The sequence below is a fragment of the Periophthalmus magnuspinnatus genome, chromosome 16 (assembly GCF_009829125.3).
Source record: "Periophthalmus magnuspinnatus isolate fPerMag1 chromosome 16, fPerMag1.2.pri, whole genome shotgun sequence".
NCBI lineage: Eukaryota > Metazoa > Chordata > Actinopteri > Gobiiformes > Gobiidae > Periophthalmus > Periophthalmus magnuspinnatus.
The window spans coordinates 12,784,921-12,800,923 of NC_047141.1; the positions used below are offsets into that span (position 1 = coordinate 12,784,921).

Here is a 16,003-nt window from a genome sequence, read left to right on the forward strand (position 1 = left end):
TGCCCGCTGGAGACAGACACTTTGATGTGCCAGGTTGCCGCTCCGTTACGTCAGATCAGTGCAGTCATCTACTGTAGGCAGTGTTAGTCACAGTCACCAATAGATTTTTCTTCTTTTTTCCTTTAATTTAACCACATTACGCAATCACATTTCCTAAAATCATCAGCCTTTAGATTTTATATTCACTTAAGACTTATAAGACTATAGCTGCACAGGAGATTATGCTAAAACCACCTATTTATGCAGAAGTACTAGGAAACAGTGTACGTAATGGAGACATACATTTTGTGAGTCATGAGTTTAAACTGCCTCTTTTACATTTAAATACCAAAAAATACCAAATCTTCACTTAACTCACTAACTTCTCCTGCTGTTGTCCCATAGAAATCCAAATAATCGACAAAACGACTGAAGGCCTTCTGCCCTTCTATAATGTAGCCCTTAGAGTCTTCTTGCAGTAAGTCATTGATGTGGATTTTCAGCCGCTTCCATTTTCTACGATCACATTTGCATATTATTGTAAGACCACTACCAGGATGGAAAACGTACCTCCTGGAGTTTTTCATTTATTTTGGAGAAAAAGACATGAGATGGAAAGACACAGTATTTTGAGCTGCACTGTTAGCCACGGACACATTCATCGCGACACCAGATGCTAAATGTTTGCTAAAATCAATGCATTAGTACTCCCCATCCCTACGTGCCTCACTCCCAAATGGCTGCACTTTCATGTCACTGGCGCTGATGCTTTTTAGTTGATGCTTTTAATCTTTCAGGGACTCTGTGTTTCATCTGGCCACACATAGCTGTTTTACTATTATCATCTAACTCCACTGCTCCAATTACACCAGCTCAGCGTGCCAGGGGCTTTCATGTTTATCAGAGGCGCTGTCAACTTGCAGGCGCTCAGCTAAACATGAAAGCTGCAGGGTTAAGTTGGAATACCTGCAAGGCTCATTTAAGGAATGTCTGGATAACCTAAAGCTAAAAACAAAAATGTAAAAGTTTTTAATGCCAAAGCCATCGGAAAGACTGCAAATCAAGCCATCATTAAATGTATCTTGGGTTTGGATCACAGGCTTTTTAGGCTAATTACTAACAAAGTTTCCCTGGGATCCAGTATACACACTTCTTCAATACTTTATGGAGATGTGAGTCTGGTCACCGAATCTGGTGCTTCTCTCTGAGTTCAGATGGGCGTGATTGATAGGTGAATCAGCCAATCAAAGACACACATGGTCAATCCATATCAAACAAATACGGCTGCTTATGAGGATAAAAGAAAGGAAAAAAAATCTCCAGAATCGATGACCGATGCACTAAACTGTTGAGGTGCAAGAAATGTGATCTTCAAATGATGAGCGACCAATGAGCTTCTTTGTTTCACATGCGTCACTGAAGTAAAAAATCATATTGCACTGTCCAGTTTGGAGTTTGGCTCGAGGCGCAACCATAGACTGTATAAAGAAGTGGACTAAGGGAGTGTGATGTCACCCATTCAGCTCCAGTCAAATAAAGTAGTTATGGGATTTGGAGCCAAGTTCTATATTTGGAATTCCGACTGCGAGTATCATAGCAGTCAAAGAGCCAATCTGGAGCAAGGTGGCTGAAGGTAACAACTCTTCCCGCTTGCAGTGCTAGTTTACCAGGGACCACTTCTTATTGGGAGTGTGGCAGCTAGCAGTTTAGCTATATCCATTTATATATCCAGTTTATGGGCTCCATGAAGGGAGTGGTGACCAGGAGTGATATCTTGTATCATAAAATGTACACAGATATTATGGACTTGCCTGGTAATATCAAAATAGTATCTGCAGTATATTGGTCATTAGAAATGTCATAAACCAAGGCTCTTGTCCCCAAAAATTGTAATTATGCTTTTTTATCTCAATATATGAGCAAAGTCAGTCATTGCATAATTATCATTTCCAGGTGAAACTGCACAGCCATGTGATTCCATAGAAACAACTAGTATTTAATATGTAAGGGGGCTGCTACTCTTTGAAGTCCACTTGTTTTTCACCTGGAGCTGTGTATCTATTCAACCTTTTTATTAGACTGAGTTTATTTTAGCTAAGCTACATTACCTGTGGTGTATTGACGTTCTAAATGTGGGTCAAGCTGAATGCCCTCTTGTGTTTTGCAGGTGGTCTGAGAGGAGCCTCCATCATCGATTCTCTTGACACACTGTACATCATGGGTCTGATGGAGGAGTACAACGACGCCAAGGAGTGGGTCAAAACCAGTCTGGATCTCAACTCGGTAAGAATACTCATAAATTGGTATCACTTGAATCAAACTCTCGCACTTCAAAAATAATTCAAGTGTAGCTGTGTTGACAATCATAACATACATTTGAGGTGATTTGAAGGATTCAAAAGATAAATTGTGTTGATTTGAATTGTGTTATTGCTATACAATGAAGGATTTTTCCATGCCAAATCCTTTCATTCATTTATTTATTTTGAGCAGGTTAATGAACACTAATACAATAATAAACAAAGAACAACAATAAGTACACATGTATGCAGTACTTATTGTATGAACATTTCACATATTTTTATTAATTTTAGCTCAAAAATGACAGGGAAGAAGAACATGTATTAAATCCCACCCCTGTTTTCCATTAGAACATACATTAAATGCTTTGTTTAAGCTCCTTTTCAGTTGAGCAAAAAAGTGTTACTATAAGTAACCATTAGATATTTTTAGGTTGAAACAAAAAAAAAAACATACCAGCAATGGTAAGAACAAGAATACCAAGAATGGTAAGGAAACAATAAGCAAATTATGAATCCTTAAGACTATCCTTAAACCAATGAACATAAAATACCATTGACCTCCCTCAGAAGCATTCTTTTGAACACATTTGTACTTGAGGCCTTCTTATGAACATTTTGCCAATCACAAAATGTTTTCTTAACTGAAAATTTTCTTCTGGAAAAAAGAGATAGTCAGGAGCACTCGTAAGAATAAAAATTAATCTGTTTTAGAATATTATTCCTCTGTTAATGCAACACAGAATTCCTCCATGATTGTAAGTGATATATTTTCTTAAATAATTTCTTATAAAAATATTACTATGTGATCCAATAACATTTATGAGGAGTTTTATAGAGCATGTGGTCAATTTGGTCTAACAGACTTTACAGGCTGCTGTGACAGCCTCAGCCTGTTCCAGCCCCAGTGCTCTCCATATGGGCCACTGTTACAGCCTTGTGCCTGGTCACTGCTTTGGACTCAACACACCCGCACCCCCATTACCCCTCATGACCAGAGACCACTCATATGCGCCCCCAGCCCTCCTCCCTTGCTGTTTATTCCGGATTAACTAATTGCGGAAATAAATACGATGAAAGCTTATTTCAATAAGATGGTTACTTAAGTACTGTGTTTTCCAGACTATACGTCGCTCTGGAGTATAAGTCGCAGAAGCGAAAACATGTATAATAATGTTGAAAAAAACATAGATAAATCGCACTGGACTATAATTCACATTTTGGAAGAAATTTATTTTACAAAATCCGAGACCAAGAACAGACATTTTATCTTTAAAGGCAAGTTACAATAATGATAATAAAATAGAGAACAAAAGGCTGAACAAAGTACAGCATGCTAATATAACACATAAACGACGAACAGTCTGGTATGTTTATAAGATATTAACAGTTGATCAGATACGCTGCGCCAACGTAACATATGCCGGCTTGTCCACAAACACGAGAGACACGAGAGTTCTTTTCACTGATGTTTACTGTGGTCTTGCTTCTTTGTCACAGTTCACACTGTAGAACTAGCAAACACAAATATATTACATATACACACAAAATTGCATATGAACGCATGGAAAATTTACATTTACAAACAAACCGGTGAACCAAAAACTTTATATTTTACTTTTCAGTTGTTTCTTAAATAGAGCTCTGTCGGGACAAGACTTCACATTAGCGTAAAAGGCTGAACGGGAAAACAGGAAGTAGTTTTCGTGACCTTTAACTACACTTATGATAAACTAAACATTTTCTTCCATGTTCTTCCAAATGAAAATGATCACCTTTATGGACTAAATGAAGAGGAAATAAATTATAAATAATAAACGAAAACGAGTCAAGTAAATTTTCTTGTAGGTATTACAAACACAACAGTACCATCTCCTGGTGATCAAACAAGTGATCTGTAACATATGTAATCAACCATTACCTGACACATACGTAAACACGTAGATGAAGATTAGACAGTGAACTGAATATGTGTCTGGTATGCTAACGTAAGATATTAAGAGTTAATCAGATAACTAAAGCTTAAAAACTAACATATTTGGTCTCGATTTCACTCCAAATCATTGAATCCATTGAATTATTCATCCTCGTAGAGTGTCCTCACACAGTTGTCAGTGACAATAATGAAGATGTGAAATTATATATTTTAGTAATTTCACATGTAAGTTGCATCTGAGTAAGTCGCACCCCCAGACAAACTATATAAAATAAAGTGTGACTTATAGTCCAGAAAATACAGTGTACCCTCACTATGTTCACATGTATTTGGACATTTTTAATCGCCTCTGAAGTGGTAAAACAGCGTTAATCTTTAGTATTGTCTTCCTCATTCACTCGTTCACCTTGTTCTTTCACATGTGATAATGCCCGTATTGGCCATATATGGAAGTTTAGTGGACATTTCTTACTAAATACATATTAATGTGTATGTAAATGAAATGTAAAAATGAGTGTCATGTTTGTATGTGGATTTTAGTGAATTAGGCACAGCTCTTATTTAAGAAAAAAATGGGGTCTTTAAGAATGTGTTGTGAATCTAATGCAGAGTTCTTTTAGCATTTTCAGCATCAAAGTGAAAATTCCAAACATTAAAAAAAAAAACATTAATGAATGAGGCCCAAAGATATTATAGTTCTCTAGACATTTTAGTCATTATCTAGTTTTGTCATTTATGTCCAGATAAGACAAAAAAAACCTTCAACAATGAGGAAATTGCAGACCTAGCACCAAAGTACCAAAACAGCAGTAGAACAAAATATTATGTCAAGTAAGTTTAACATAGGACAACTTTTCAAACTAATGAGTGTATAACTGCACATCAAAATATACTTTGAATAAAATGAATCTCAATGTAATATTCAGTTTAGTTATTTTTGAATAGTATGTTTTGTTTTCATATTTTAGTAAACATTTGCACATACTTTTTACACCTATGGCACTGACCCATTGGTTTGTTGCTTCATTATTTCTCAACTCTCAGTGGTGGTGAGCAGTTTATAATCAGGGCTAAAGCACTCTGGGTATATTGTTTTTGTCCCTCACTGCCTAAAAGCATAATGATTACTGCCAGTTCCCAAATCAAAACAAACAAGAGTGAGCTTTAAATTACCCTTAGATCAAAAGAACTGGCAGTTTTATACCTTGTTTCTACCTCTATCTGTATGCACAGACACACCGTGCACTCTGCCAGTTCATGTGTCTGTGTCATGTGTCCTGGGAATGCACAGGACCATACTGCTATTGGCTGGATCCTTTCTGGACGTTCCGAGCAAGTGCAGACAGCTGTAGTCAAGTGTCCAGTACAGCAGATATTATTTTGGAAAAAGTGTGTCAGAATCTAGTTGGTAAAACATTCAATACAAGTTTACTGTATCCTAAATAGTGTGTGCGGATATTAGTAGATATAGATATGACTGTATAATTCTTGAAAACATCTTGACTTTCAAAAACTGCTACTTGAGAAATCAATATGAAAAAGCTTCAACCAATTTCAGTTCCACTGAGTTTTTATAATAACAGTCTTAGTTTAGCACACATAAATACGTAAACACTGCCTGGCAAATCCAGACGATCTCCTGTGTTTTGTATACAGATTGATATCAGCCTGGTCCCAGTGCACACCATCGTAAATCAAGCTTGACAAAACATGCAATCAGATTTGTTTTTCTCAGTGACACATGTGAAACGAAACAAGTTTAGTGCTTTGCTCATTGATTCTGCAGAAAAGCGATGTTATTCAGTCCCTTATGAAATACGTATTTGTTTATTTTTTCTCATAAACACCCATTTGTTTTAATACATGCGTTTCCCTGATTGGCTAATCCACCTGCCTGTCTGAAAATGAGGAGAGTCGCCGCAGTCTACATTCTTTGTAAGGTAAAAACAAAGAAAACATGTGTATTCTGGATCCCAGGCAAATACGAACTAAATACACAACATATTCATTTTAGTAGAAATATTTAAATCTAAATTGTTTGTGCAATAGAGCCAACTAGCACCTCACTCTGCGGTACAGTTTATTTATTCATTGAGAAGTATCCATTTTTATGATTTTTTGGCCATAGGCAAGGAAAGTTTATTCATATAACACAATTCATACACAAAGTAATTCAGAATGCTTTTCGGAATAAGAAAGACATTAAAATCACTATACAGCAAATAAAAATATTACTAATCATCATAAAGTTAACATTAAAAGAGAAGAGTGCAGAATAAAAAAGCCATATAGTAAGTTTCAGTGGCAGTATTGTCTACAGAAGAAATGGGAGAGGGGGAACTGTCTCCAAACCTACAAAGACCATATTTGAGCTCAGAACACAAAGGCTTCACAACTTAGCCACGCAGCTGGGCGAGGTGTGTTTTAATTGAATATCAAAGCCAGCCGTCTCATTTCAGGCACATTAACTCACAGCTTGTTAGATTCATGACTTCAGACTTGTCTATCATCCAGAACTCAATACGCGGTGACAGCAGCTCGCTAGTCATTAGCAGCAAAACAGTGACGAGGTTCTCAACTGTCGACAGGTTTCTAACAAGTCTCCTCACACTAGCATACTGGACATCAGCTGCTCTATTACTTTTCGCCCAGGTGTCAACTAAAAATAACTTGTAACTACACACCATCTGCCCACACTTAATTAACAAAACTTTAGTGTAAGCTTTTAATTCTGTCTCATTCTATCAACACGTGATGACAAGACCAGTTACAAACTACTGCGTTGCCCCGGTTTTTCACTTATTTTACTATTCACCATCATTACAAATACAGAGTTTCCATTTGAATTATAAATATGGTAAATAACTGGTGGCACATTGTATTAAAATTCATGGATGGAGCTCCAGTTTTCCCTTTCAAACTAAATGGGGAAACTGGAGCTACAGTAGGCTAGACATTCCTAACTGTAAACCTAATTCTAGAACTCAACAGATTACCCCAGCAGCACTGAAAGATGGGTGAAATCAAGGGAACGTGTTCCAATTCCTACTTTTATTTAAAGGGCATATATTGTAATACTTTCTGATCTATGTTATAATGTTGTTTCCTCATCAAAAACATACCTGGAGTTGTGTTTTGTTTCATTTACACATGTTTAACACACAAACCCTTCATATTTAGGTGTTCTTCTCTCAAACAAGATATAGGCAATGATGATGCAGCCTAATAACGAAGGACAACTCAAACGTGTGAATGAAACAATTTTGCTTAATATATGGCTTTTAAAGGTTAGGGGTCATGGATGACATGAAGCAACTATGAGCCTTAGGCATCGCTTCATTAGTGACATTTATATGCAGTTCAGAGACACCGACTGTCCACCCACGCAGAAACCTTTTAGTTGCAAATAATAAGCTTTGCATTTTTTTGTGTTGTGTTCTCTGTGGCAAATTCTCCCTCACAATTGTTCTTTAAAGTCCATGCAAAGATGGATATATAGCTTTAATCTGCATACATTTGCATGAACCTATAATTGGTTTGAAGTTGTGGTCAAGTGCTTGTCCTCTGGCAGCCCATCAAGCCCTTCCTTTTTAAGGGAGTAATGAAAAGTGACTAATGAAGACTTGGAGATTGAATTCGATTCCCTCCGGTTGTTCCACTTTTATTACCTCACTAAACCTCTCCTACTTCCCTTCACATCTGGGGCCCGGTGTTATTTCTAGCTTTTCTATATCACTTATTATCGGTCACAGGACTTCTCGCAGTCATCAGGAAATTTACTAGATCAAAACGACGATATAAGCTCACAGTCCAAATGAATCACTCAGACAAATCTGTATTCCACCACTGTCTGTCAGCCGCTTACCTTTTAGTTCTGACTCATTTGTCACTGAGTAGCAGGAGTCAGGGCAAAACGTTTGATTGGTTTGCTAAAGCCATTTCCTCTTCACTTTATTTTTACTTTTAAAAATCAATGTTCCAGATATGTTGACCTAAATGGTTGTAGTTTAAATTGCTGGATCAAAACTGGTATTATTTATTTTGATCATAATGTCAAGTCATCTGCTGCATATTTCCTGTATGGAGCCAGTTCTAAAAAGCAATACAAACATGGTCCGTGTAAAAACATAATAACATATATATTGTATAGTGTAGACCAGTGTGCGATGATTAATGATATGACATTTACAGATATAGGCTCTAGGACAGGACTAGTTATTAATCTTCAAAAAGTCCTTTCTGTATTGTTGGGTTCCATCTTCTGTTTTACAAAGGCTAAGTGCTCTTACATGGCACACATAGGTCTGCTCATTCAATAAATAACAGATGTGATAATCATTTTTGGGGTCAATATTTAGTGGGGAAAGTTTGGTTATTTTTTCTTTTCCATGATGAGATTTGAGCTGTAGCAGGTTGAATTATGAACTTCTGTGACTCATTTTAAAGACAAACTAACTTCCTAAGTGTTGCATTCTGTTATTTATTTATAGCAGCTCACATTTCTAAAGAATAGTGTAGATTTAGAATAGTTTTTGGAATATAATTTTGCTTTATGGTTTGGTTTCAATATTATCGTTTATCGTCTATATTTACTTTAACATATCGCATTTCAACATGTGCTATCACAACAGCCCTAAGCACACAGATTCACTACTTACCTGTCGGCCTCAGAGGAGCAAAGGGAATCAATACTGTGCACAAAAATAGGAGGGCAATTCATTAAGACATAATTGAGGTAATAAGCAATAGATGGCTAAGGTGTGCATATAAATGTAGCTTCACAAAGTAGCTTTTTCTAGTATAGCCTTTGCGGTTATTGTAGTGTTTTGCATTTAGGCTTGCAACAGTCTTTGATTCTAAACACTTTGCATAATATGTAAAGTTTCACAATAATTATCATGAAATACATAATATGCATATTGCTGTTTACAAGCGAATTAATTTAAACTGCATAAGAAATGTACTTAGTTTACATTACTGGTTCATTTCTGAGGCACCATCTGAGAATCATTATATTTATACAATCTCTGTATAGCAACAGCTGCCCTAGGACACAATAAGAGAGAACTGCCTTCACATCACCAATCACATAGTCCTACACATTTTCACAGGATAAACAGGTGAAGTGAAATGCTCAAAGACACAATGAGATGGTAGGAGTCAAACCACCACCAATTGGAAAAAAGACACATTTTTGTTTTCAGATGGTAGCAAAACAAAGATGCTATTCTGCAGGTAACTTCATATTTTACACCGTCATATCTGCATGATCGGTCTGTTTCAAAATTCAACTCTAGACACATGACTGTTTCTACTAATCTAAACTGCATTGTAGGACTTGTCTGTCCATCATTGATTTATCCACTAGTAATTACCCGAGTTACCCCAGCTGTCTTTCTTGCAAATGGAGCTATCGAGGCCGTTGGCAGTATCTTTCAGGACTAGTCGAAGCGGCGCATCCATTGTGATTTGCTGCTGGTTAAAGATCCAAACATCCCCCTGTGTGTTTGTGGATGAATCCCATGGAAGCTCTTGAGCGTAACTAGCAACACGCGCTGACAATAACTCTGGATGTAGCACCACGGACAAGTCTCCTGAGCTGAACCACTAGCTGAGCGCCAAAGTAACTGGATAATTAGCACATTCAGGACTATAATTCCTCTGCTCAGATGAGACTTAAACGACTGTGAAATCTCCCGGGTGTCATTGAGAGGCAGTGGAGAAGGATGGAGCTCTGTTATGGTGGATGCTAGCAGATATTGTGAAGTATGGGGATGCATAGTGTTTGTTAGCAGGCAAGGAGCAGGTTTCAGTGGCACCAAGGCGCTTTATTATGAATCGAATGGGGTCAAAATGGTCGCCATGGAATTAAACTGAGGAGAACGGTTGGAGTACCACAGCACAAGATGAGGTCATGGCAGAAGGTCAAAAAAGTAACAGTCACACAGGGATGTATTGTTTTACAGAGAAAATAATGTTGTGCCTAGAGTTTTAACAGCTGGTCTTGAGAGTCCCTTTTAAGTTGGCAGATTTAGTGTCTTATAAACAATAACTGAAGGTTTTAAATATCACAGTGCATATTAGCTTCAGTCAACATTTTAAGCAAACTCTCCCTAGCAAATAACATTTACTTAAAGTGTTGTGGTAAACATGGCAGACAATAACAAATGACTCAGTAAGTATTGAGAAGTACTACGTGACAAAAGTCCCCAATGTCAAAGAACTTAAACCGCTATAGTAGTTTCAACAAAATACTCATTGTTCATCTCACAAAAAAGTTGTTTATCAATGACTTCCATATGTTAGTCCTAAATGGATGTGTAGTACAGTCATATGGTTTGTTTGTTTGTTTGTTTGTTTGTTTTTATCTATCACAGAATGTTACAGCTCCAAGTCTGGATGAATAGTTTTTTACAGATTTTTGTATTGCGTGTTGTGGCTAAAGGCTTAAGCTATAAGGCCCAACAGAACAGCATGTTCTCTTCTAACCTCAGCACAAGATAGAGTCCTTTCATACAGACTGGAAGTTGGCCCAAAGAGCAGACTTTTTCTTTAGTAGAAAACTTTATCAAATTGTCTCTGAAATTACCCCCAGGACATTGCAACTTCCTGAACAGTTTTTGTACTGGGGTGTGTGGGATGACCACAACACTACTGGAGTCCTGGAGACTTTAAAAAGTATTGGTATAAATGAAAACTTTGGACTGCATTTTGTTTGCCTTGGGGTGGAATGTAAAAAATTCAACTTGATGATATCTTCCAAAAGTTGTTTTTGTCCAGGGGCAAAAATTATGAAGTTGTATTTTTGACAAATAACTGAAATAGTAGTAACTAGGAAGAAGATACAGGTAAAACGTCTCTATTGTAAAACATTGAAATATGACGCCTATAGGATTTGTAGGAAGAGTGTTATTGTAGGATGATGATGATACATTAGCCTGAAATAATTTATTGCTGTTATTTATGCATTTGTTAAAACTGCAAAGTGGGTTTGCAGTAGAATGGCAACCAGCTGATCTTCCTTTAATTTGTCCATGTAGCAGGCTTGTAAATGAGACTGTTCTTAATTAGCTGTTAATTACCAGTTGTGTATGCAGTGTGAAGGCCTGACACGAGCGGGTGTGGAACAGACCCGCGGCGAGGAGCTTGTTTACCTCCTCAGAGTTGGACTTGGCTTTGTGTGACCTCCTGTCTGTAGTGAACATTCTCTGAGTAGCTCCTGGTCATGGAGGCGTCTGCGTTCAAACAGTGTGAAGGGCGGTGCAGCCGTACGCCTCGCTGAAGACACGGCCCAGAGCTGAGGGCAAGCAGGGCTGACATCCTGTCCCAGGGTGAGAGGGTGGAGGACTATCCATGTGGGCGTTGGGGTTAGGGGATCAGCAGCAATGTTTATAGTACTATTGTTAACTATGTGGATTTGCGTTTCTGTGATGATTTAAAATATAATATGATTTTTTTGATTAAATGGGGATGAATAAAATGCAATCTGGTTTATTGCTGTCCATTCTGTCTGAAATGTAACTGTCAAAACATTAAGTTGATGTAACCCAATGGCAATGTTTGAAACCGGCTTTTCAAAAATATAGCATTATTCAACTAATTCAAGAGAAAAAATACTGGTGTGAAATAGCTTCTACTCAAACTGCACTGTGAAAATGACTGATACATGAGAGCTGCGTTATGAATCCATTCAAATTCAAAAGCAGTTTGTGATTAATTATTCAAACACTCTTAAGCCATGCATTTATAAGGCGTATTCTAACAGGGTCCCTCTCACCTGCTGCGTCTGTGTGGGCTCCCTCAGTATCCGACAGCCCACCCAAACCCAATCAGTTAGATGCCGATACATTACATAATTCACAAAGCTAAGTGTTATCAAGGAAATAAAATGTAGATCATACCTGATGAGACCGGGCGTATTAGACAATCATTTATAGTAATGTCTCTCTGGAAGGCCATTTCATCAGTGTTATTGGTTTGAAATGGGAGTGGAGATTCGCCGCAGTGTCTAGCTCAGCCTTGTTAAATTGCATCATGAAAATGTAAGGCGAGCAGCGCTGTCACGTAAAACAAGCCATGGCTGCATCTGAGCTTTACTGTCAAATGCTTGTCGCTTAAAATACTGTTGGAGGAATCATACAGTGTCACTTTGCATTTAGAGTGACCACAGAGGGCCACTGCAAATGAATGAGGCTTTGTCATGCCGGGATTGTTATAGAGAAATTAAAATCTTATTCCCACCTGAGGCGAGCTTCTGTTATTCTTTTTTATGTAAAGCAGTCTGAGAGCTGCTTCAAATAAGAAATGGTCAAATCCACAGTAATAGTAAACTTTGAAATGCTTTGAAAATGATTGTTTACTTGATTTGCTTTCCTTGTTTGCAACAGTAGCCAAATCACAGGACACATTCATACTTGACTTCACAAAATGTATTAAATTTGATCTCTTTCATTAACTAATGAATAAATTAAGGTTACAATGCACTTTATTGTCCCCATAGGGAAATGTGTCCTCTGCATATGACCCATCCTTGAATGCCCCTGGGGTAACGTGTCAGGAGCAGTGGGCCAGATCTTGAGCTAGGCTTGGTGAGGAAGAAGCTGGAGGATTGGGCATGTTTTGAGTTTATGGGGGAAACCGAAGAGCCTGGAGGAAAAACTAACCAGACACAAGGTTAAACATGCAAACACTCTGCACATCACAGAAATAATAACATAAATTTGTTAATAAATGAATTAATAAACACAACTAACAATATTACTTAGTTAGAACTGGGTATTTAATATAATACGTTAAAACTTTACAGCTAACTTTATTTAGCTTGCAAAAAAGACATGCGAGTGAGCAAAAAGGTTCATATCAAGCCCTTCGTATTTGTAGGAGTTTGATGATGAACTGCCTCAGTCTGTTATCGAAGCATAAGCCATCCAAATGATGTTTTCTGTTGTTATTACAGTAAACTCTTAATTTGACGACCCAAGGCTGCATGTCCCCGTCTATTGTGTGGTCTCTGGTTTTGTGGTGTCATTAAGTTGAGCGATCTCTTAACAGCAGAAAAAGCTGTTTAGCGTGCTCTGCAGCTTAGAGCCCATTAACGCTAATGTCACAGACTGCTCTTCAAGCCTGGATGCTGATCAAGACTATAATTGCTCCACAATTACAAAAGCAGGCCCATGCAGGCAGCTCCTTGTTGTGAAAGGAGGAGTATAGGCATTGTGAGCCCAGGCAGCATGTGTAGACGGGCATGTAGAGCGGGTGCAGTCTGCTCCAGCAACAGATATAATTGGTCCCTTTCATGATTTATCCGTGTTAATTAGTGATGGTAAGTGTGAAGCTGCACCTCTGATTGGCGAGGTAGTCATCTGCTTAATTTTTAGCCTTGGCTCATCAGCTCACTTTCTTCTGTCACATCGGTGTAATTTGGCTTCGAGAAGTGTTCGCCAGCTCAAACCTGGACTACAGCGCACCCAGACTTTCGCCCGGTGACAATGATGCCTCTTTATTAGCACTAAATCATTACATTAACGTCAGAGTCGGACACGGCACTGGCCAGCTCTCCACTCCGCTCTCTGGCACATTGCAGCTCGCGGGCCATGCCAAAGCAGAGTTGGGCCCGGTCCGGCTGGAGGAACGTGCCATGTTCGGCGAGTCCTCAAGAGACAGAAGAACCATTGTCAGACACACACAGGAACACAGCGGAGTGCAGCTGAGGCAGAACACCTACAAGTTACAAGACCTCCTACCCACTTTGTCATTACACTCACTAATTAATGTTTCCTTCAGCTGGATTCCCCCGCAAAGCTCCTCGATAATCATAATGTAGCCTTATGGCGATATCAACCTTTTTATTACACCTCTCATTACATAAATAGGGTGTGATGCAACCATTTGTGCACACAGTGTAACAAAGACTACTTTTACTTTACATAATGTGCTGTGTCACTCCTATAGGCATTGGCTAGCGGGTTGAATCAAATCTCTTCTATTCAACTTGTCTAAATGTTAATTAAGTGTAATATTATATTTTATGCTTTTAGATTTGGAAGTAGTTGGCGATGGACCTCTTAGTGGTACATAGCGTTACAAATCAAGTATCCGTAGTATATACTGAACAAGTGAGTGTATGAAACGTTCCCAACAACCTCATTCTTGTCTTATAAAAGAGCTATTTTGCAATGATAGGCTACTTTATTTATTCGCTTTTTAATTTTTACGATTTAGTTCGCAACTTTTGCTTCACTATTACTCCTTTCAATTGTGGCAGAACTGTTAGACCATCACAAATACATAAACCCAAGCAGCAGTTGTGGTTTTCTGCTGGAGAAAGAGAAAATTGCCGTTCGGTCTTTTTTGGACTTTGGCAGTTTAGTGGTTGACTAATTAGGTCCACTTCACCTGGTTCTTTGTCATGTTTGCAAAGGGCTAGAGACATCCCCAGAGCATTATCTTAACAAATGTGAGGAAGCAGAGGAGAATTAAACATCAAATTATGCATGGATTACTCATTGTTAAGAAGATGTTTATCGTGAATGCAGTTCAAATATATTCAGAATTTTAGTGATTGCAAAACTACCAAATGTTTCCTCTACTACAGTTGGTGGGAATCAAAAACACACATGCATTTGGAAAGACTAGCACCAAATACCTGATGGACATATTTTTATTTGCTTGTAATAACAGTCACTACTGCAACCATATCCCTATCCCCCAAACCATACTTCTGCTACAAAACATCACAGCCAAATTACATGTAAGAAAAATGACTTAAGTCCCCCAAGTCCTCTCTGTATTGATTCTCTTACTGTCATGTGACTTGTCTAATACTAATAGCATGACAGATATTCAATATTTTGAAATGCTTTGGGATGCAGTCTATACTCTTTAAACCATTGCCTCTATACTTTCTTTCTTACAAGTAAACTGATTGAAGTCTAATCCACTGGGAATCTGAGCCATATCCAATTTCACTAATGCAACAGATTAAAACAAAACTTCATAAACAAACATTTGAGATTTTGACATTGTTATTAATCGGTGCGCCTCATATCTCCTTCATATTGTGAATAAATGCCAGCATGGATTTAAGTTGTTTTTTTAATGTGCATTCACTCAGCCTCGGGCCTCTCTTTTCATGTTATTTAATTGAAGGGGAAATTGAATGGTTGCATGATGTGAATTCAGTGAATGAAAATACTCTCAACACGGCATTTTCATTTGGAAACGCTCACTAGATACTAAATGGCGTGGAGAAAAATAAGCTCATGATTTGAAAATATTACCTTGAGCGTTACGTAAGTTCAACGTTCTCTGCTGGGATTGTCGGAGTATAAAATCAGAGTCAAGTTCTTTACTATTTATTATATTTTAAGAGTTGTACGAACTCAGTATGATTTCTGGAAAGATATAATGCTAGTTTTTCAGTGAAGAACAGTCATAACCACAAGGTAATTCTTCATATAATAACATTTGTATACTATTCAAATCTTATTAAAAAGAGTTAGAATGAACAAATCTTCAGGACATGTCAGGTCTAAAGAAGAAATTCCTAAAAATGTAAAACAAAATCAAAAATTGCAAATTTAAAAAGATGCTTGTAAATACTTTTCACCCATACCACATATATAAAATTAGTGTAAAGTTATTTACTATAAAGTATATTTTAAGAGTTATACATAACCAAAGTATGACTCCTACAATGATGGGGCAATAGTATTTAAATGAAGAAATATTGTTTTTATAAAAGAAATATAAAATATGATCATGAAATATGACCATAACAGCAAGATGA

At 37.6% G+C, this 16,003-nt stretch overlaps 1 protein-coding gene across 1 annotated transcript in view; it reads left to right on the forward strand.

Annotated features, from left to right (window-relative positions):
• Positions 1–16,003, forward strand: part of LOC117384466 (mannosyl-oligosaccharide 1,2-alpha-mannosidase IA) — a 201,466-nt gene that overhangs the window by 115,173 nt on the left and 70,290 nt on the right. Inside the window, exon 4 of the mRNA XM_033981793.2 lies at positions 2,147–2,262. Within this exon, the coding sequence (XP_033837684.1) occupies positions 2,147–2,262 (116 nt within the window). The remainder of the gene's footprint in view (positions 1–2,146; positions 2,263–16,003) is intronic.